Genomic DNA, 21952 nt, shown 5'->3' on the forward strand with positions numbered 1-21952 from the left:
TTGCTCTCCCCTGACCCATCTAACCTTTTGGGTACATTGGAATTGCTGCTGCTCTGATGTGAGATACTATACTTGGGCTTGACTTGTTAGAACATTAATCACATATTATAGTATGCATGGATGATTTTTCCACTCAATCTGAAACTAACCCAATGCATTCAAATTTTTTTCAACTAGAGTGTCAGTTATCCCAAATACTGAATATTTATTTTGCTATTTTACTACTTTTAACTGGGAAAAATAGTATTTGAAATAAAAATTAAGTTAAAAATCAGATGGCAATGACAAATGCAATATACCGCTTATTTTTATTATCCTAATTCAAATTATGAGGACACAGTAAGCAAAGCATTATCTTAATTCAGGTTCATTTTGCGTGTTAGCAAAAGGAAGTCTCTGTAAATGTTAGTATCTGATAAAAATAAGAATCCACTTAAAAGTTATTTACATGGGTCCAGGTTTCCTGTACCAACTCAATTTATTTTTTAGAATAGGTAATAAACAAAAGCAAGAAATAGTACAAAAAAAGCAATAGAATTTTCACAACCAGATTTGTTACCACTGTCATATTTGCTTTAATTCTTTAAGAACTATTACAGGTAAATGTAACTACTCCCTCCCTACCTTTCCCATGCCCTAAAAGTAGAAACCACAGTAATATATGGATCCATCATCAATACACAGTACCATTCTCTGCATTATTTTATTATATTGATACAAATGTATCATATTTTATTGTACACTTTGCTTTTTACTCCTTTTATGTTGTAAACTATCCAGGCAACTATGTCAAATTTGCGTTCTGTAAATACTGTATTATATCAAATAAGTAATCACATCATAATGATCTACCTCTATACCATAGAAATTTATGCTATGCCCAATTTATAGTAATACAAAGCATAATACAGTAAATATGTATCTCTTTGTGCATATATATTGGTGCTAATATGACAATATACCATAACAGAACACAGTGAACATATATAGTTTTTGAACACATATTTGGGTGCCTCTGAAAACAATACACCAAAATAGAATTGTTTCATGTGTTTTTTAAAAAATATCCTGTTACTCTATAGTAATAAATACATTATATTTTCATCATAGTTTTAGAATTTTGTTTTTTATATTGTTCTTTAATCTATTTGAATTTTACTTTTATATATGGTATAGAGAGCTAATGTTTCTTGTTTATATTAATCTTCCACTTTCCAATAGGCCATTCCTTCTCCAATGATTTCCATAGCACTGTCATACACAAAATCCACATATCTTTTTTCTTCAATCCTCAATTTGTTCCTAGTGATTTACTCATCAAGAACACATTGTTTAAATGATGCAGTTTTAAATAAAGTATGTGATATCTAGTAGACTATTTTCTCTTTTTTTGTTTTTAACATTTTCTTCAGCTACTTACAGTACTTTACATTCCAATATAAAATTTTGAATCAGCTTGTAAAATTTTTAAATTATAACTAATGAAAATTCTGAGTAAAAGTACTTTACAAGTATGTTAGAGATTTGTAAGAAAAAATATTGTTTATAATGCCAAGACTTTTCCATGGTATTTTTCCAAAATTTTAGCATTATCTAATGCTCTTCAAAATGTGATACATAATATTCATTGTGTCTATTTCTAGATATTTTATATCAATACATTTTCTAATTATTTCTCATATTAAAGTTTATTTTTATAGTTTCTTTTCCCCTTCAATCTTTTTCTTGATAATACATTGGCTAGGAGCTCAAGTATCATGTTGATAAGCTGACAGAAAATAACTTGTTTTAAGCTTTACTGCGAATGATTAATAAATAGCAATAGATATCTGCTAAAAGTTTTGGATAATCAGCTTTTTCACTACACAATTTGTAACCTTGGCAGTAATTCTCATATTTCACAAATGTGTGACTTCTTCAAAAGCTTTCCCATATGCAGTTTTTGGCTCTAGAATCAATTATGTAATATGTTAGAAGGTGCTAATTCCTTCTGAAGGTGTTTCCATATTCACAATATTGATAAGGTTTCTATTTCTAATAAGTATGAATTTTCTGGTGTCTAATAAGATGTGACTTTTGACTGAAAGCCTTACCACACTCATCGCAATGATAAGGCTTCTCACCTGTATGTTTTCTCATATGAAGTGTAAGAGATGAGATTTGAGAGAAGGCTTTTCCACATTTACTACAGTCAAAGGGTTTCTCACCTGTATGACCTCGTACATGTATAGTAAGGGATGAGCTTTGAGAGAAAGCTTTTCCACATTTATTACATTCATAGGGTTTCTCACCAGTATGACCTCTCATATGTACAATAAGGGAAGTTCTTTGAGAGAAAGCTTTTCCACATTCATTACATACATAAGGCTTCTCACCTGTATGACTTCTCATATGTAAATTAAGCAATGAGCACTGAGAAAAGGATTTCCCACATTTATCACATTCATAGGGTTTTTCCCCTGTGTGACTTCTCAGATGAAGAGTAAGGGATGCAATTTGAGAGAAGGCTTTACCACATTTATTACAATCATAAGGTTTCTCTCCAGTGTGAACTTTCTGATGTGTAATAAAGTTTTGCTTTTGGCTGAAGGCTTTACCACATTCATTACATTTATAGGGTTTCTCTCCAGAATGAATTTTTTCATGAGCAATGAGATTTGATTTCTGGCTAAAGGCTTTCCCACATTCTTTACATATATAGGGTTTTTCTCCAGTGTGAATTCTCTGGTGTCTAACAAGATTTGACATCTGAATAAATGCTTTCCCACATTCATTACATTCATAAGGTTTCTCTCTAGTATGAATCTTTTGGTGTGTAATGAAGTTTTTCTTGTGGCTGAAGGCTTTTCCACATTCCTTACATTCATAGGGTTTCTCACCAGTATGACTCCTCATATGTACAGTAAGGGCTGAGCTTTGAGAGAATGATTTTCCACATTCTTTACATTCATAGGGTTTCTCACCTGTATGAATTCTCATATGTATAATAAGCATGGAAAACTGAGAGAAGGCTTTTCCACATTTATCACATTTATAAGGTTTTTCTCCTGTATGACTTCTCATGTGAAGACCAAGAGATGCAATTCGGGGGAAAGCTTTACCACATTCATTACATGCATAAGGTTTCTCCCTAGTATGAACTTTCTGATGTGCAATGAGGCTTTGCTTCTGACTGAATGTTTTTCTGCATGCATCACATTCATAAGGTTTCTCTCCAGTGTGAATTTTTTCGTGATCAATGAGATTTGATTTCTGACTGAAAAATTTTCCACATTCTTTACATGCATAGGGTTTCTCTCCAGTATGAATTATTTGATGTCTAATGAGATTTGACACTTTAATGAAAGCTTTCCCACATTTATTACATTCATAAGATTGTTCCCTAGTGTGAATTTTCTGATGTTTTAGGAAGTTTTCCTTCTGGCTAAAGGCTTTTCTACATTTTTTACATTCATAAGGTTTCTCTCCAGTATGAATTCTCAGGTGTCTGATTAGGTCCAAGGTTTGACTAAATCCTTTTCCACAATTATCACACTTAAAAGGGGTTATTACAAGATTTGATAAGCTATTGCCAGATGATTTTATGGGTTCATTATATCCACAGTATTCCTTTTTTATAAGAATTCTCTCATTATTTTGACAGTCAAAATTACATTCTAGACATTTTCCAAATAAGTTATAGTCATGAAGGTTGTGACTAGAAGAAAAAAAGTCTGAATTTGGAGAAAATGAATCAGAAATTTTTTTATGACATTTACTGAATTTTTCTTCAGTTAGTGCTTTTATAAACTTATCTTCAAGTTGTGTCAAAAGTTTGTCCTGTATATTCTGATGGTCATCAATTCTGCAGATTTCTCCTACAACAGAATACAAATAAATATTACTTATAAATTCTTCCAATATTATAATAGCAAGAGGATTTCAAAAACATGCTATTATAGGATTGATTCATGGCTTAAGGCCTAGTTTCCCATTATTAAGTAAATTCCAGGTATAGATACCTCCTATTTTCTAAGTTTTAGAAAATTTCAGAAATGTAAATATGAGTAGAAGCAGACATTTATGAATACAAACAGATTTGATTGCTTTTAAATGGGATCTGAGAGAAAATGGATTAACTGTTGAATAAATTAAAAATGCAGAATTTACAAGTAAAGTAAGAAGAAATAATAATAAAGAAAAAAGACAGGAAGTAAAAATCATAAAATTTAGGACTCTACTAAAATACATTATTGCACATTGTTTGATATAAATAATTTCCTAGAAAATGTAAATGACAAAAATGACTCTAAAACATATAGAAAATCTAGTAGACCAATTTCCATAAAATAAACAGAAAAACATAAAAAGAAATCCCCTAAAAACAAAATAACAGAGGTTCACATGGAATTTTAACAAATATTTGAGACAACACTAATGTGCAAAATGTTACAAAAGAAAAAAAAAGAATTTTCACTTTTGTGTGTGTGTGAAATAAGAAATATTAATACCAAAACCTGACGAAGATGACAATAAAAAAAAAGCAAATTATGTACCAATTTCACTCAGGAATTTCAAAGTAAAAATTCTACATAAAATATCACAATGACCTGGAAGAAAAATAAAGCACCCAGAAAGCACATTAAATATAAGATATATCACACATGAGCAGATTTTTTTTCCCAGGAATATAAGTATGTTTCAATATTAGAAAAATTATTTACTCTCAGTAAATTGGTCAAAAGTGAAAAATCAAGAAATGATTTCCAAAAATATTAAAGAGATGACAAAACTCAGCATTTGTATTGCATTAAAAAATAACCTTAAAATTGGACTAAATACTTTATTTAACTTGAGAAATAAAGTACAGTGCAACTTAAACAAAAGCACCATAGTTAATGGGAAAATTCCCAAAGCATGCACATTAAAGTCAGGAATAAGATGAGTACTATGCCACTATTATTACAGGACTGAACAGTAAGTTAAATAAACAAAAGGTGTACAAAGTTGGAAAGCAAAGGTAAAATTAACATTATTTGTCAACAATAAAACAATTTACCTGCAAAATCAAGAGTCAGTTGACTTTTGAGAATATAGGTACCTCTATGTTCATTAGAGCATTATTTATAATAGCCAAGATATGAAAACAGCCCAAGTACCCATCAGTAGTTAAGTGGATTAAAAAAAAAAGCTGTGGTGTGATATATTTACACAATGTAATACTACTCTGCCTTTAAAAAACAAGGAAATGTTATATTTTGCAACAGCATGGATGGACCTGGAGAATATTATGCTAAGTAAAGTAAGTCAGTCAGAGAAAGACAAAAACCATATGATCTCACTTATCTGTGGAATCTAATGAACAACATAATTTAGCAAACAAAACAAACAGAAGCAGAGATATATAGAATGGACTGACAGCTATGACAGGGGAGCTGGGTTAGAGGGCTAGGTGAAGAAAAGGTGAAGATATTAAGCAAAATATGTATAAAACACACAGACACAGACAACAGTATGGTGATAGGGAAAGGGGATTGGGGGAGGTGATAAGGGGAAAAGACGGGATAAATGTGGACAAAAAAAGACTTCACTTTGGGTGACTGTTGCATAATGCTGTATGCAGATGTTTCACTGAGATGTACACTTAAAGCATGTAGGTTTTTGTCAACCAATGTCACCTGAATAAACTCAATTAAAAACTTTAATGATTAAATCATTCCCATGGCAATGAAAATAAAACTAAAACTTTAAAAATATTAACTTTTTAAATCTAGATGTACTTTTTTCCTTTTTAAAATACTATGTACTATATTTTTGCCATTACCATTTGTGTCCTTAAATGCATCTTGCCCCAGAAATCACCACCCTGTTGTCCATGTCCATGAGTCCTTTTACTTTTTGGCTTGATCCCTCTACCCCACTACCCTCCTGCCCCACTACCTGGAGGTGTGTTTTCCATCTATGAGTCCGTCTCTGTTTTGCTTGTTAGTTTCATCTGTTCATTAAATTCCATATGAGTAAAATCATACAGTATTTGTCTTTCTCTCACTGGCTTATTTCACTTAACATAATGTTCTCCGGGTCCATACATAATCTTGCAAAGGGTAAAATTTTCGTGTGTTTTTCTTTGAGTAGAATTCCATTGTGTAAACGTGGCACAGTTGTTTATCTACTCGTCTACTGATGGACACTTGGGCTGCTTCCATATCTTGATGATGGTAAATAATGCTGCAATGAACATAGGGGTGCTTATTTTCTTTTGAATTAGTGACTTGAGTTCCTTCAGATATATTCCAAGAAGTGAGATCTCTGGGTCAAAAGGCAGATCCATGTTTAATTTTTTGAGGTATTTCCATACTGCTTTCCACAGTGACTGCACTAGTTTGCATTCCCACCAACAGTAGAAAAGAGTTCCCCTTCTTCCACATCCTTGCCAGCACTTATTATTTTTTGATTTATTTATGATAGCCACTCTGACAGGTGTGAGATGGTATCTCACTGTGGTTTTTATTTGTATTTCTCTGAGGATTAGTGACGTTGAGCATCTTTTGATATGTTTACTGGCCATCTCTATGTCCTCTTTGGCGAACTCTCTATTCAAGTCCATTGCCCATTTTTTAATTGGGTTGGTTTTTTTGGTGTTGAGTTTTGTAAGTACTTTATAAATTTTGGATATTAACCCCTTATCAGATGTATCAGCAAATATGTTCTCCCATTCTCTGGCTGTCTTTTTATTTTGTTGATGATTTCCTTTGTTGTGCAAAAACTTTTTAGTTTGATGAAGTCCTATTTGTTTATTTTTTCTTTTGTTTTCCTTGCCTGGGGAGAGATATTCACTAAACAATTTCTATGAGCAATCTCTGAGATTTTGCTGCTTATGTTTTCTTTTAGGGTTTTTATGGTTTCAGCCACAGCAATCAAATGAGAAGGAGAAATAAGAGGCATCCAAATTGGCAAGAAGTAAAACTACCTTTACCTGCAGATGACATGATACTGTGCATAGAAAACACCAAAGACTCCATCAAGAAACTACTAGAACTGATAAATCAATTCGACAAAGTAGCAGGGTACAAAATTAATATTCAGAAATTAGTTGCATTTTTATATGCCAATAATAAACTAATAGAAAGGGAAATTAAGAAAATAATCCCATTCACAATTGCTTCAAAAAGAATAGAATACGTAGGAATAAACCTAACCAAATATGTAAAATACCTTTACTGAGAAAATTAGAAGTCACTGAAGAAAGAAATTGAAGAAGATAGAAAAACTGGAAGCACATCCCATGTTCATGGGTAGAACAGATTAATATGATTATTTTAACTTTTATTTAAGAGTCCACATAAACTTGTAACTTTTATTTTTATTATTTTCAAAGAGAGTCAATTGAAAAATAATTATAAAAATAAACTCACTAAATTCACCATATATAGCAAATATTCAGTTTCAATATGCTTCATATAAACAACTATTTACAAAAATAAAACAGAGGATTACACTTGTAAATGTAATAAAAATATTAAAATATGGAATAAATTTAACTAGAAAGGTCCCAAAATTATAAGGAAACTTTAAAATCCACACACAGATTTGAACAAATACAGATGTGCCATGGGTTGAACTATGTGCCCCTCCCCCACCCAAAAGTATGTGTGGAAGTCCTAACCCCCTGGAACCTCAGAATGTGAAGTTATTTAGAAATGGAGTTATCACAGATATAATAAGTTAAGATATAGTCATAGTTGACTAGGGTAACCCCTAAATTAAAATGACTGGTGTTTTTATAAAAAGAATAATACATGAAGAAACAGGAACACAAGACGAATGCCTTGTGAAGGTAAAGACAGACTGTAGCTATTATGTCACAAGCTAAAACAATTTCTGGGGCTACCAGAAGCTGAAATGGGCAAGGAAGTGTCCTTCTACAGGTTTCAGAGGGAGCATAACCCTCTGACACCTTCACTTAGTATTTCTAGTCTTCAGAAATGGTAGAATAAATTTGTGTTATTCTAAAGCCACCCAGTTTATGGTACTTTTTTATAGCAGTCCTATAAAACTAAGGTAAAATGCATATCACATTCTTGGAAAAGAACATTCAACAGCAAAGATGACAATTATCACAGGATAACCTAATAAATTAAAGTGGTTTCAATAAGAATGTTTGAAAATACAATTAAGTAATAGCTCAAAGGAACTACAGTTTCCTGATGCTAGGGTTTCCACTGTGACAGGATAGCAAAAAGCTAAGAAAATTCCTGGCAACTAGAATAGGGAAACTGAGACAAGAAAATTAAACAAGGCCAAACAGTAATTTACAGCCAGCTGGTAAATCAAACGACCTTATCTCCCCTAACCAGGGACACTTGAGAGTGAATGCTTTATATCACCTTGGTCTGGGAACATAAAGAACAGAGGCCCAATTAATGTCATTTGTGCTAGCTAAATAACAACAACACCACCACCAAAACCACTGGGAGCCAGACTCAACATAAAAATAAAACAAAATAGCAGACCAGAGAATAATTCCAAACTTCCCATGTGTTCATTTTGAAACAACAACATATTAAAAATGTACCTGGAAAGTTGATAAATATTCTGCTGAAATTCTCTCCTAAGATTCTCTACCACAGGAAAAAAAAAAGATAAAAAGCCCTTAGGACAAAGACTCAGCACAGGCTCTCTCTAGCGTATTCCATACCCCTTCCCAGGCATGAAGTTTTTACTTTCTCCTAAACTCTAAGGGGCCCCATGAGACTTGCAGCCAGGGTAGCAGCAGGCAGCGGCAGCTCAACCTAGGCTTACCCTGTGACCCTATCTCCAAGGCCCCCTTTTTTTCTGACTTCCCAGTGAGCTAAAAGAAGCCCTGCCTTGGCTTACTTCTGTATCTGTGACCTTCACTTCTCAGTGAGCTAACAGCAGCCCAGCCTTGGCTCACTCCTTTCCTATAACATTTCTATGGAACCAAAGTAGAGCACTGCCTAGGCTCTCTCCTCACTCTCTTGTTACTTTTTCTATCCTAAGTCCTTCCTTTATTTCATTGTCCCCAGCTTTAATAAATGTAGTGTCAATATCCGCTGGACTCGTGTTGTGAAATCTTTACTATAAGATATGAAAAACCCACATACTACAGGACAGCCCAAGGGAAAATTGTTAAGAAAAGTTTAATTACTTTTCAATATATATCTTTCAGTACTTTAAAAAAACTTGTAAGATAAGCATGTATTGTATAATTTAAAAGGTAAATACATAAAATTATTTTGAGTAATGCAGTAATTAATAAAAGGGGGAACAAACAACAGGAAGGTAACTATTAGGTGAAAGGGTTAGAACATGAAACTGAAAGAGCCTACCTAGCATTACTGGATAAGGAGTAAGTATAGTGAGTGGAAGGGAAAACAAAGAGTGAGAAACTGAGCTTAAATATGATATAATAAAGACATTAATTTATCTCTGACCCTATCTAAAATCACACTAATATGAGATAAGGAAAAAGGTATAAACTAACAAACACAAAACTACTGCTTTACCCTAGAGAGGTTGAAAGATTTCTCTCAAAGCAATATAGTTGAAAGGTGCTAGATTCAGGGACACCAGGCAGAAGAATACAGAAGAACTGGCTCAAGCACAGAGAGAATAAGTGAGGTCTACATTCTGAAGGGAAGACACATAGTCTTGTATTGCTGCTTAGCTTTAAGATGGGAAAATAAAGTTTTCTCCCCCTCCTAGACTGAGGCTAACTTAAGGGGAAAATTCCTGTGAAGAGGTAAACCAGGTAAATACAGAGACTTGGTTGCAGACAATAAATATAAAGAAGGAAGAATACTAAGCTTTTGGCTCACTTCATTTTGGGGAAAAAGAAGCTCAATTAAGCAAAATATGTTGAGGGAGGAGGTAAGATTAGGTCATCAAGGTACTATTCAAGGAGAAGTGAAAAAAAATTCCAAGGGCAAGGTCAAAATATCAAATGTGAAAGAGAAGATTCCATGATTTAAGATAGTAGAATTATAAACTATCTAATCTCCTTTCCTCTCTATAAACAAGAAGAAAGAAAAGTCATCAATTCTTCAATGTTCCTATGGGATGAATGGAGTTTTATTTATATTAAATAAACTAGTGCTAACAAATACAGTAGAGGCGGAGACAGAGGAAGAAGGATTCTAAAATAAGACACCTATTCATGCAGATGTTGGGTAGAGCAAGCAGCTGACTGTGTCAAAATGTAGATCACATCTTGAAGGGCAGAATTAATTATCTCATGATTACAACATTGAAATTCAAGAGTACAGATTAGCTGCAGGAAGATTTGATATATCCCAAGATGTCAGAGAAGCCAGGAATGAACAAGGAAACATTCTGACATACTATCTCTTTAGGAAAGTCTACTGAGGTTAGAGTGTAAGATTCAATTATGAGAAGGCTTGCAACTGCAGTTTCCTTTTTGAATGAAAATAAGTAAAGCCTAAATATCCTTCTATACACACAAACATGTAGAATAAGAGGCTTCAATATGAAGCACAGTCATATATAATGAATTGGCAAACTTTTTCTTAAAGGGTCAGATAGTAAATATTTTAGGCTTTGTAGGCCATATAATTTTAAATGATTTTATTTATTTATTTTTAGAGAGAGAGGAAGGGGAGGAGAGAAAAAGAGGGAGAGACACATCAATGTGAGAGAGAAACATTGATCAGTTCTCTCTCATATACACCCAAACTGGGCACTGACCCTGAAACCCAAACATGTGCCCTGCTTGGGAACTGAACCAGCGACCTTTTGCTTTGTGGAATGATGCCCAACCAGCTGAACCCCGGTCAGGGTTGTAGGCCATATAATTTTTGATGCAACTAGTAAACTTTGCTGTTGTAATGTGAAAAAAGCCACAGATAAGATGTCAATGATTGAATGTGACTGTGTTCCAGTAAAAGTTTATTTGCAAAAACAAGTGGTTGGCTTACATTCCAGTTTGCTAATCCCTACTCTAGATCGGAGCACTCATTTTCCTTCACCAAATATCATTCTTCTTTAAAGCAAGTCAGAAAAGAACTATTCTCACTCAAAAATCAAAAGGTGCTGGAATTCATCTATGAAAAGTATTACTAGGGTCTTGTCGTTAGCCGAAGATACATGCATAACACAGACACAGTGTGGTGATGGCCAGAGGAAATGAGACTGGGGGCAGGGGAAAGACGGGCAAAAGGAGGGAAAATTGGAATGTCTGTAGTAATGTAAATAATCAAAATAAAGAAAAATTTATAAAACATGTTCACAAAAAAGTATTACAAGGGAAAAATAACAGAAGCATGATATAAAGCAAGCAAAAAATACAAGGATATGAAAATCCTGATTAATTGTATTGCCATGAATTAAAAAAACAATGAAGTCAGCACCTATAAATCAGAATGTCAAAATATAAATGTAAATACTTCAAGAAGAAACAATGAGAAGGTAAACAGGGATGAAAAATTAACTAGCAGAAACAAGGGGGAAAATGGAAGAGAAAATAAAACCATCTAATACAAAAAACACCAGGAAGTGGTGAGGGAAAGAAGACACTAGTTAGGAATTTTAGTATTGAAAATATGGTGGGGTAACCTCACATTGTAAAACGGAAAGATAATGGATAAAACAGAAATTAGGATGCATCACTGGGCTTATAGGAAGTGGTATAAATATTCCAAGGGCACCTCAGTACTCTTCACCAACCACACCTGAGCACCATACACACAAAAATTAACAAAACAAAAATAAACAACTACTAGCCAAAATCAGATCTAAGAGAGGAAATTAGAAAACAAGCTGGAGAATGGGTCTGACTTGAATACCTATACAAACAAAAGCCCTGTTAACTGAAGTATAAGTCTTGGGCCAGCAATAAGAAAGAGAAACTCAACTGAGGTTCCTACAATAAATCAGGACCTTCAACTGGTCCTCACTTGATAATGTCTATTGGCACTCACCAGAAGTATATGCTAATAATCTTCATAAGAAAGCAACCTTGCCCCGGCTGCTGCTGTGGCTCAGTTGGTTGGTTTTCCCACGACAGAAACATTATGGATTTGATTCTGATCAGGGCACATACCTAGGTTGTGGGTTCAATCTCTGATCTGGGTGCCTATCATCCCTGGTCTTGTGGCATACAATAGTTGACTAATTGATGCTTCTCTCTCACTTGGATGTTTCTCTCTCTCCCTTCCTCTCTTCCTTCCTCTTTCTTTCTCTCTCTCTAAACAAAGAATGAAAAAAATGTACTTAGGTGAGGATTAAAAAAAATCAAGCAACCCAATTTTGGACAATAACATTATCAGAAGATTTTACAATTTCAATTTGTATTCAGAAACCATCAAACATGAAGAAGCAAATACAATAAGTGTGTCACTGAAAACACTATATTTAAAAGATACAAAATAAAAAAGAATGATGTAAAGATTTTTTTCTCAGAGAAGAAGAGAAAAACTTTCATTTCTAATTTTAATTCTAAACAAAATTTACAGTAATACATCTTTCAAAAAGGAGTATTCAGATCAGGAATGGTTGCTTTCAAATGAAAAGTAGTTTTTATGAAATTATGTACTTCAGGTACAGAACTTCAGAAACTTCAGAAAATTGAGTCAGTGGAGAAATTATTTTAGAATTAATAAGTGTGAATTCCAGATCCAGGAGCTGCAATAAGGAATACGAGAAGAAACACAGCAGTTAGGGAAGCAGCAACAAAGGGCACATCACAATGCTCCTACACTTTTTTAAAAGATTTTATTTAGTTAGTTTTAGAGAGGGTCATAGAGAGAGAAAGAAAGGAGAGAAGCATCAGTGTGTGGTTGCTTCTCACACACTTCCTACTGGGGACCTGGCCTGCAACCCAGGCATGTGCCCTCACAGGGAATCGAACTGGCAACCCTTTGGTTCATAGGCGGGCACTCAATCAACTGAGTAACACCAGCCATGACTCTCCTACACCTCTGAGTAAAACTACGACACAACTCATGATCTCAACATGCAAAACAAAATTGTGAGTTTGATTAAATCTCCAGCAATACAATTTTGTATCTCACAAAAACTGCATGTTCTTTAAAATGTCTACAAAACCTTGGTATATGTACTTTTGTGGATGTGTGGGGAGGGTTTAGAGGGGTAGTCTGTCTAGAAAGTATCCATCTATGCACTATAAAAAACAGAGACATTAATTGAAGAAGATACAAACTACAAGAAACACTGTACACAGGACAATGATGCCTCAGTCCCCTTCAAGGTAGGCACTTTGGAACCACACACGGTTCTCCCAATTATCATCAGCTGTCCCACAGTATTTTCCTGAATCCCATTTGATGGTCTGACAACTTTTCACTTTCAAGGGTGATTTTACTTTTGGGAAAAGCCAGAAGTCACAGAGCACCAAATCTGGGCTGTAGGGGGTCTGAGTCACCTGGGTATTTATGTTTTGTAAAAAACTTGCACAAGATGTTATGCACAAGTGGGCATGTTGTCATGATGAAGCTGCCAATCACCAGTTGCCCATAGCTGTGGCCTTCTAAATCATTGGAATAGTTTCTGCAGAGGAATGTTCAAACTTAATGCAAAATTTTATACAGATTCGTTACTCTACTTGCTCAGTCATTTTGAATGTGATGGCCACAGAGTACACATGCTCCCTCCCTCAAGGGCATCTACTGCCCCACTGACTAGTACAGTAAACTTGTCATTGTTCACATATGTGTGTTCCAGTCCACTTTCCTTGGCTTCCAGGTTACAATGATGTCACACAAACCATTCTCACTTTTCAAAAAGATTTTATTTCTTTTTGGAAAGGAGAAGGGAAAGAGAAAAAGACAGAGAGGGACATCAATGTGTGGTTGCCTTTTGAGGGTTATCTACTTGAACCTGCAACCCAGGTATATGCCCTGATTGAGAACTGAACGGACAACCCTTTGATTTGCATTCTGGTGCTCAGTCCACTGAGCCATACCAGCCAGGGCCCAATCTTGTTATATTAACAATGGTTAGACTTTTCATGAACACACTTCTGTGTGTGTGTGTGTCTATGTAAACAAACCATTATAAAGGCCATGTTTTTCTGATCGCAATATATTAACTATAAAAATTACCAAAAAACCTTAATCACAAGTACTAAGACAGTGAAAAAAATAGAAGAGGTGATTTACAAGTCAACCTTTTAAAAAATTAAATTAATGTTATGGAGATTTTTTGTTTTTTTAATTAATCTTTTTATTGTTGTTGAGGTACAGTTGTCTCCATTCCCCCACCCCTGCATCAATCCCCCACCACAGCCATCCTCATTTCCCAACCTTGATCCTACCCCTCTTTGGTTTTGTCTATCAGTCCTTTATACATGCCCCTGAAAACTCTTCACTGTTTTCCCCTCATTATCCCCACCAACCTCCCCTCTGGTTACTCTGTTTGTTCTTAATTTCAACATCTCTGGTTATATTTTGCTTACTTGTTTGTTTTGTTGATTAGGTTCCACTTACAGGTGAGACCATATGGTATTTCTCTTTCACTACCTGCCTTATTTCATTTAGTGTAATGCTCTCCATCTCCATCCGTACTGTCACAAAGGGGAGGAACTCCTTCTTTCTTTCTGCTGCATAGTATTCTATCATGTAAATGTACCATAGTGTTTTGATCAATTCATTTACTGATGGGCACTTAGATTGCTTCCAGCACTTAGCTATTGTAAATTGTGCTGCTATGAACATTGGGGTGCATAGGTTCGTTCTTTTGAATTGATGTTTTGGGATTCTTAGGGTATAATCCCATCAGTGGTATTTTGGGGTCAAAAGGCAATTCCATTTATAGTTTTCTGAGGAAATTCCATACTCTTTTCCACAGTGGCTGTATCAGCCTGCATTCCCACCAAAAATGAACTAGGGTTCCCTTTTCTCCACATCATCTCCACCATTTGTTGTTTGTTGCTTTGTTTATAATGGCCATTCTAATAGATGTAAAGTGGTATCTCATTGTGGTTTTCATTTGCATCTCTCTGATGGGTAGTGATGCCAAGCATATTTTCATATATCTCTGGGTCCTCTGTATGTCCTCCTTGGAGAAGTGTCTGTTCCAGTCCTTTGCCCATTTTATAATTGGGTTCTTTGTCTTCCTGGAATGGAGTTCTGTGAGTTCTTTATATATTTTGGAGATCAAACCCTTGTCTGAGGTAACATTGGCAAAAATGTTTTCCCATATGGTTAGTTCTCTTTTCATTTTAATGCTGTTTTCTTTAGCTGTGCAGAAGCTTTTTATTTTGATGAGATCCCATTTGTTTAGTCTTTCCTTTATGTCCCTTGCTCTAGGGGACATACTGGTGGAAACATTGCTGCATGGAATATCTGAGATTTTTCTCCTTTATTTTCTCCTCTAGGACTTTTATGGTGTCATGACTTATATTTAAGTCTTTTATCTACCTTAAATTAATTTTTCTGAACAATGAAAGTTGGTGATTGAGGTTGTTTTCTTTTGTTTCATTTTTTTCTTTCCATGTAGCTGTCCAGGTCTCCCAACATCATTTGTTGAAGAGGCTACTTTTGCTCCATTTTATGCAGCTTTTCCTTGTTGAATATTAATTGACTGTAAACACTTGGGTTCATTTCTGAGGTCCCTATTCTGTTCCACTGGTTCATGTGTCTATTCTTATGCTAGTACCAAGCTGCTTTGATTACAATGTCTTTGTAATACACTTTGATGTCAGGTATTATGATCCCTCCTACTTTGTTCTTTGTTTTGAAAATTGCTGTGTGTATTTGGGTCTGTTTATGGTTCCATATGAATTTTTGAAGTGTTTATTCTATATCTGTAAAATATGCCACTGGTATATTAATAGGCATTGTGTTGAATCTATTAATTGCTTTGGGTAGTGTGGACATTTTGATGATATTAATTCCTCCAATCCATGAACATGTTACATGTTTTCATATGTTTGTGTCTTCCTTATTTCTATCTTCAGTGTTGTATAGTTTTCTGAGTCTATTACCTCCTTGGTTAGGTTTATGCATAGGTACTTTATTTTCTTGTTGCTATATCAAATGGAATTCCTCCCCACCCTGATTTCTGTTTCTGATATTTTATTGTTGGTGTACAAAAATGCCTTTGATTTCTGAATATTGACTTTGTATCCTGCTGTTTTGCCAAACTCACTTATTAGGTAGAGTAGTTGTTTGGTGGAGTCTATAGGATTTTCTATGTACATCATGTCACCTGCAAACAATGACAGTTTTGCTTCCTACTTTACAATTTAGATGACTTTTGTTTCTCTTTCTTGTCTGATTGCTGTGTCTAGGACTTCTAATACTATGTTGAATAGAAGTGGTGAAAGTGGACAACCTTGTCTTGTTTCTGATCTTAGTGAGAAAGCTTTTAGTTTTTGCCAATTGAGTATGATGTTGGCTGTAGGTCTCATTATATGGGCTTCATTGTGCTGAAGAATGCTCCTTGTATTCCCACTTTGCTGAGTGTTTCTATCATAAATGGGAACTATACCTTATCAAATGCTTTTTCCACATTTGTTGATATGATCATATGACTTTTGTTTTTATTTTATGTGATGAATTATGGTTATTGATTTGTGCATATTGTACCATCCTGGCATCCCTAATATGAGTCCCACTTCATCATGGTGTGTGATCCTTTTAATGTATTGCTGGATGTGGTTTGCCAATATTTTGTCCAGGATTTTAGCATCTATATTCATCAGAGATATTGGTCTGCAGTTTTCTTTTTTTCTTGTGTCTTTATCTGGTTTGGGGATTAGGATAAAGCTGGCTTCATAAAAAGAGTTTGGGAGTTTCCTCCTTCTTGGATTTCTGGAATAATCTGAGAAGGATAGGGGTTAGCTCTTCCTTTAGTGTTTTTTAACATTCTGTGTGAAAACATCTGCTAGGGCTTTTGTGTGCTGGGTGATTTTTGATTACTCTTTCAATTTCACTAGCTATTATTGGTCTGTTCAGGCTTTCTGCTTCTGCTTTATTCAGTTTTGAAAGATCACATTTTCCTAGAAATTTGTCCATTTCACCTATGTTTTCAAATTTCTTGGCATATAGTTCTTTGTTGTAGTTTATTACAATCCCCTTCCATTTCTGATTGTTTTTATTTGGGTTCTCTCTTTTTTTCTTGATGAGTCTGCTTAAAGGCTTGTTGATTTTTGTTTATCTTTTCAAAGAACCAACTCCTGTATTTATTGAGCCTTAAAATTGTTCTCTTAGTCTCCATGTCACTTAATTTTGCTCTGAGATTGGTTATTTTCTTCTTCTACTTGTTTTGGGTTGTCTTTGTTGTTGTTCCTCCAGTTCTTGTAGATGTAGGGTTAGGTTGTTTATTTGAAACATTTCTATTTGTTTTAGGTAGGCCTGTATCACTACAAACATCCCTCTCAGGACTGCTTTCACTGTATCCCATAAGCTTTGAACTGTTACGAGTTCATTTTCATTTGTTTCCAGAACCTTTTTGATTTCCTCCTTGATCTCATTCTTGACCCATTCATTGTTTACTACCATGATATTTGATCTCCATGAACTTGAATATTTTTGAGTTTTTTTCTTTGAGGTGGGTTTTCAGTTTCAGTCCCTCATGGTATGAAAAAATTCTTGATATGATTTCCCTTTTCTTGAATTTGTTGAGGCTTGTTTTGTGTCCTATCATGTGGTCTATCTTTGAAAATGTTCCATGTGCATTTGAAAAGAATGTGTATTTTGTTTCTTTGGGATGAAAAGTTCTATATGTATCAGTTAAGTACATTTGATGTAGGGCACTGTCCTCTAAGATTTTTCCTTATACATTGGTGTGGTCCTGTGCTGGATGCTTATATGTTTATTTTGTGTTCTTGATAGATTCTTCCCTTGAGTATTATGAAGTCCTCTGGGTCTTTTCTGATAGTTCTTGTTTTGATGTCTGTTTTGTCTGATAGGAGTATTGCTACTCTGGCTTTTTTTCCCCTGTCCATTTCCTTGGAATATTTTTTTACAACCCTTCATTTTCAGTCTGTATAGGTCTTTTGTTCTGAGGTGGGTCTCTTATAGACAGCATATCTGCAGGTCATGATTCCTTATCCATGCAGCTACTCTATGGCTTTAGATTGGAGCATTTAATCCATTTACATTTAAGGTTATTATTTCTAGGTACTTATTCATTGCCATTTTGCTTCCTTTGTACCTACGCTCCTCTCTCTCTCTTTTTCTTCCTTTTCTTAACGCAGAGCCTGTAGCATATCTTGCAGTCCTGGTTTGGTGTAGTTGTATTCCTTCAATCTTCTTTTGCCTGGGAAACTCTTTATTTAACCTAACATCTTAATTGAGAGCCTTGCTGGATAGAGTAGTCTTGGTTGCAGGTCTTCTGTATTTGTTACTTGGAATATTTCTTGCCATTCCCTTCTGGACTGTAGTGTTTCCACAGAGAACTCATCGAATCTTCTTTCTTCCCTTTCAAAGGTGATTTTACTTTTGGGAAAAACCAGAAGCCACAGGGCAACAAATCTGGGCTGTAGGGCATCTGAATCACCTGGGTGCTTTGATGTTTTACAATAAATCTCTCCATGAGATGTGATGCAAAAGCAGACATGCTGCCATGATGAAGCTGCCAATCACCATTTGCTCATAGCTGAGGCCTTCTAAATCATTGGAATAGTTTCTGCAGAGGAATGTTCAAGCTTAATGCAAAATTTGATGCAGATTCATTGTTCTACTCACTCAATCATTTTGAATGTGACAGCCACATCGTAAACATGCTCTCTGAACAGCATACCACCCCCACTGACTAGTACAGTGGAGTTGTCACTATTCACGCATGCGCATTCCAGTCCACTCTCCTTGGCTGCCAGGTTACAATGATGTCATGCAAACCATTCTCATTACATTAACAATGGTTGGATTTTTTCCAGACAGATCTTGTATGTGTATACACACATCACACATATACACACAGGAATATAAGCATATGTATACAAGACAAATGTAGCAGATGGTGTGAGCAAACTGAAAAGTATCAATATCTTTAAGACTTTTCTTGAAGTAAAATGTAGCTATTATTGAAGTATGAGAGCAAAAGCTAACAATACAGTGGTATGATTATGGGTACAAAATATGATGTTAGGGCATTTACAATGGAGGAACAAAAGAAATTAGAAAGTAAATGTTAACAGGTCTATTTGAACAACTGTATTCCATGAATATCTGAACACAAAAAGAAAGGATCCTATATAAAAAGGTGAGCAGAGACACTGGAGATGTCAAAACCAGAACGATTATTAAATTAAAGCTGGAAATGAATTATGAAATATTGATATCTAACATCCAGGTAAAAAGGCTAACTGGTCTTTTAAGTTTCTTGAAAACAACTTCTGAGAAAAGAAGTTAAGAATCCTACCTAGGTTTTAAAAAAATTCAAACCAATTGTCACTATCAAAGCGCAGTCTTTAGGAAAATATTTTGAAGAGCACTTTAGAGGAATCAACTATTCATGTATTAATTATTCAAAGGTCCTGGCCTCTTCTCACCTATCTGGTTCCCTCCCACTAACCTGGACAGTGTCTCCTTAACACTTCTTTCTCCTCCACAGCCCATGGTTCTTCTTCTTGCTCCAACTTAAAAATCACATAAGGTTTGGTGAATGGACAGCCTGTCAAAGGAAAATGACACATGATTTAGGCATAACTACTATAACAAAGAATTATTCGAGAATTTAGGCTGTCCCAGGGAAACGAGGTTTTCTGAAGGACAAGAAAAGTGTGGTTTCTGGGGATGATGCCCCCTCCCAGAGTCATAACCAAAAGGGACCTTCTGTCCTGAAAGTGGCAGCATGCACATTCACATGAATAATGGCATCTAAAAGCTAAATTCAATTGAACACTTGAAGGTTTCTACACCTCAGAAACTTGGGAGGAAAAAGCAACTTTACTCCAAGAATTTGGGTTGTACAATAAACTACCCTTACCCACTGTGATTAAGTTGTTATAGTTTTCTAGCATCACATTCCAGTATAGGTTCCTCTGAGCAGAATCCAACTGCTGCCACTCTTCCTGGGTGAAGTCAATAGCCACATCTTTGAATGTCACTGTTCCCTGTAACAACACACTTCTACTCAATTTGAATTCATCCATCTTAGATGATGTGGAAAAAACATACTGAACTGGGTTCTCATGGTATGCACAGGTAAGAGGTATAAAAATTTACCTCTTTTTAAAAAATTTCTAAAAGGAAAACATTTCATTAGCAATATCTTGTCAGGTTATGTTCACTCACTGAATTAGTAAGCACATATCTTTAATAACCACCATGGGTTAAAGAGGTCTTGGGCACCAATTTACACTGAGTGTGGAAGATGTGCAAATATAAAACTTTATTCAATGTAATTGATTTGGGGATTCTCTAGATGTCTGTGATTCAGTGAGGCAGGAAACAATATGAAGTCAGGATCTGGATGGAACAGAAGCAGGGAGAGAAGGATATGCAAAATTTGTGGTATGGTAGAACATCCAACTGAAATAGAATTGGAGGCCTTGACAACTACCTTGGAGACCATGACAAACACCTTGTCAGGCACAGTAGAACATTAATAAGGTATGCATAGAACCTAAACCTAGGGCCAGAAAGGGAAGATGTAAGAATAATAATCTCTCTGCTAAGTTCTAGTTACAGAACCAAGGGCCAAGAGAGAAGGATATGAAATTGCAAGTATTCTGTGTTCAACACTCCCATGGAGAAAGAAAACAGAACAGAACACCGGCTGAGCAAAAACTGGCTGAAATCAAGCTATCAATATCACTAGCTGTCAAATAAAGACAAAGAACCCTTTTGTTAGACCCTATAGGCTAACAGAAACTCAAAACCCAGCAGAATCCAAAAAGCCTGTAAAACCTCTTTTTCTCTCACCTAGGCATTACTGACTGGTTCTGACATGCAGTTTCTGCCCTCTGCGGAGTTGAAATAAATATTACTTTCATTACTGGTATCCCTGAAATAAATTATTTTATTTAAGGAGACAAGAAACCAAGTGGTTCTAGTCTGGTTCAGTATCACAACTAAAGGTATACATTGACATATTGTTGAACATATTGTTCTTTAGATCAGGAGAAACCTAGAATGAAATGAGGAATGTTCATTAGCTTATACTAAGTGTCTGAAGCTATGAAAATAGGCTATGATTGCTCAGAGTTCACATACATTGAAAAAAGAGAGCTACAGACAGAATCACACAAATACCACGAAGGAAAAACTCATGAAGTTTTTCTCATGCTCTGAACTAAAATTATATGTAGAACTAAGAGAAAAGATGATTAAGAAAGAGCTTTGAATAAGTTTCAGAAATGAGATGCTGCTGAAAAATTTCTTGAAAGTGATGTGAATTAAATATGAGAAATATTACATATTTTTTCTCATTAAAAACTGAACTGGTCAAAGAAATATAACCAAAAAATCTTCAACAGCACTAGAACGAAGGAGGCTATCCATATTTCCTGCCCTTTTAGGAATTTTTATGAGTGATGGGTAAGATAAAAAGAAAGCACCAAAAGCCTTGGCCAGGTGGCTCAGTTGTTTGGAGCATCATCCCATGAACCAAAGGTCTGCAAGTTCAGTTTGTAGTCGGGAACACGCCTGGGTTGAGGGTTTGATCACCAATTGGGGCTTGTACAAGAGGCAACCAATCAATGTTTCTCTCTCTCACATCGATGGTTCTCCTTCTGTCTCCTTCCCTCTATCTCTCTAAAAATCAATAAACATATCCTCAGGTGAGAATTAAAGAAATAAATAAAAAAAGAAATCAGGAGCTAATTCACAATCATTGTTTCTAAGAATTTATTTCTAGGTCCTAAAAGGATACTATGAACATAAACATTCACTAACAGGGTCTGGAGTAGGCTGTGGACTAACAGTAAATCATCTTTTGGAACCCTTTTCTGCTGAAGATTAGGCCTTTGAAATAAACAGGTTTAAGAAACCAAAGTCAATTATGGCTGAATAAGACATCCTTTATT

At 35.0% G+C, this 21952-nt stretch overlaps 1 protein-coding gene across 5 annotated transcripts in view; it reads right to left on the minus strand.

The window, feature by feature from the left end:
- Positions 1-289: 289 nt before the first annotated feature.
- Positions 290-21952, minus strand: part of ZNF569 (zinc finger protein 569) — a 67765-nt gene continuing 46102 nt past the window's right edge. For all 5 annotated transcript variants that reach the window (XM_053670539.1, XM_037141863.2, XM_053670541.1 and 2 more), the window contains 3 exons: positions 19912-20038; positions 19498-19596; positions 290-3857 (listed from right to left, as the gene is read on the minus strand). In XM_053670539.1, the coding sequence (XP_053526514.1) occupies positions 2035-3857; positions 19498-19596; positions 19912-20038 (2049 nt within the window). In that variant the 3' untranslated portion in view covers positions 290-2034. The remainder of the gene's footprint in view (positions 3858-19497; positions 19597-19911; positions 20039-21952) is intronic.

This window comes from Artibeus jamaicensis, unplaced genomic scaffold (genome assembly GCF_021234435.1).
Source record: "Artibeus jamaicensis isolate MK-2021 breed Jamaican fruit bat unplaced genomic scaffold, CSHL_Jam_final contig_589, whole genome shotgun sequence".
Classification (NCBI taxonomy): Eukaryota; Metazoa; Chordata; class Mammalia; order Chiroptera; family Phyllostomidae; genus Artibeus; species Artibeus jamaicensis.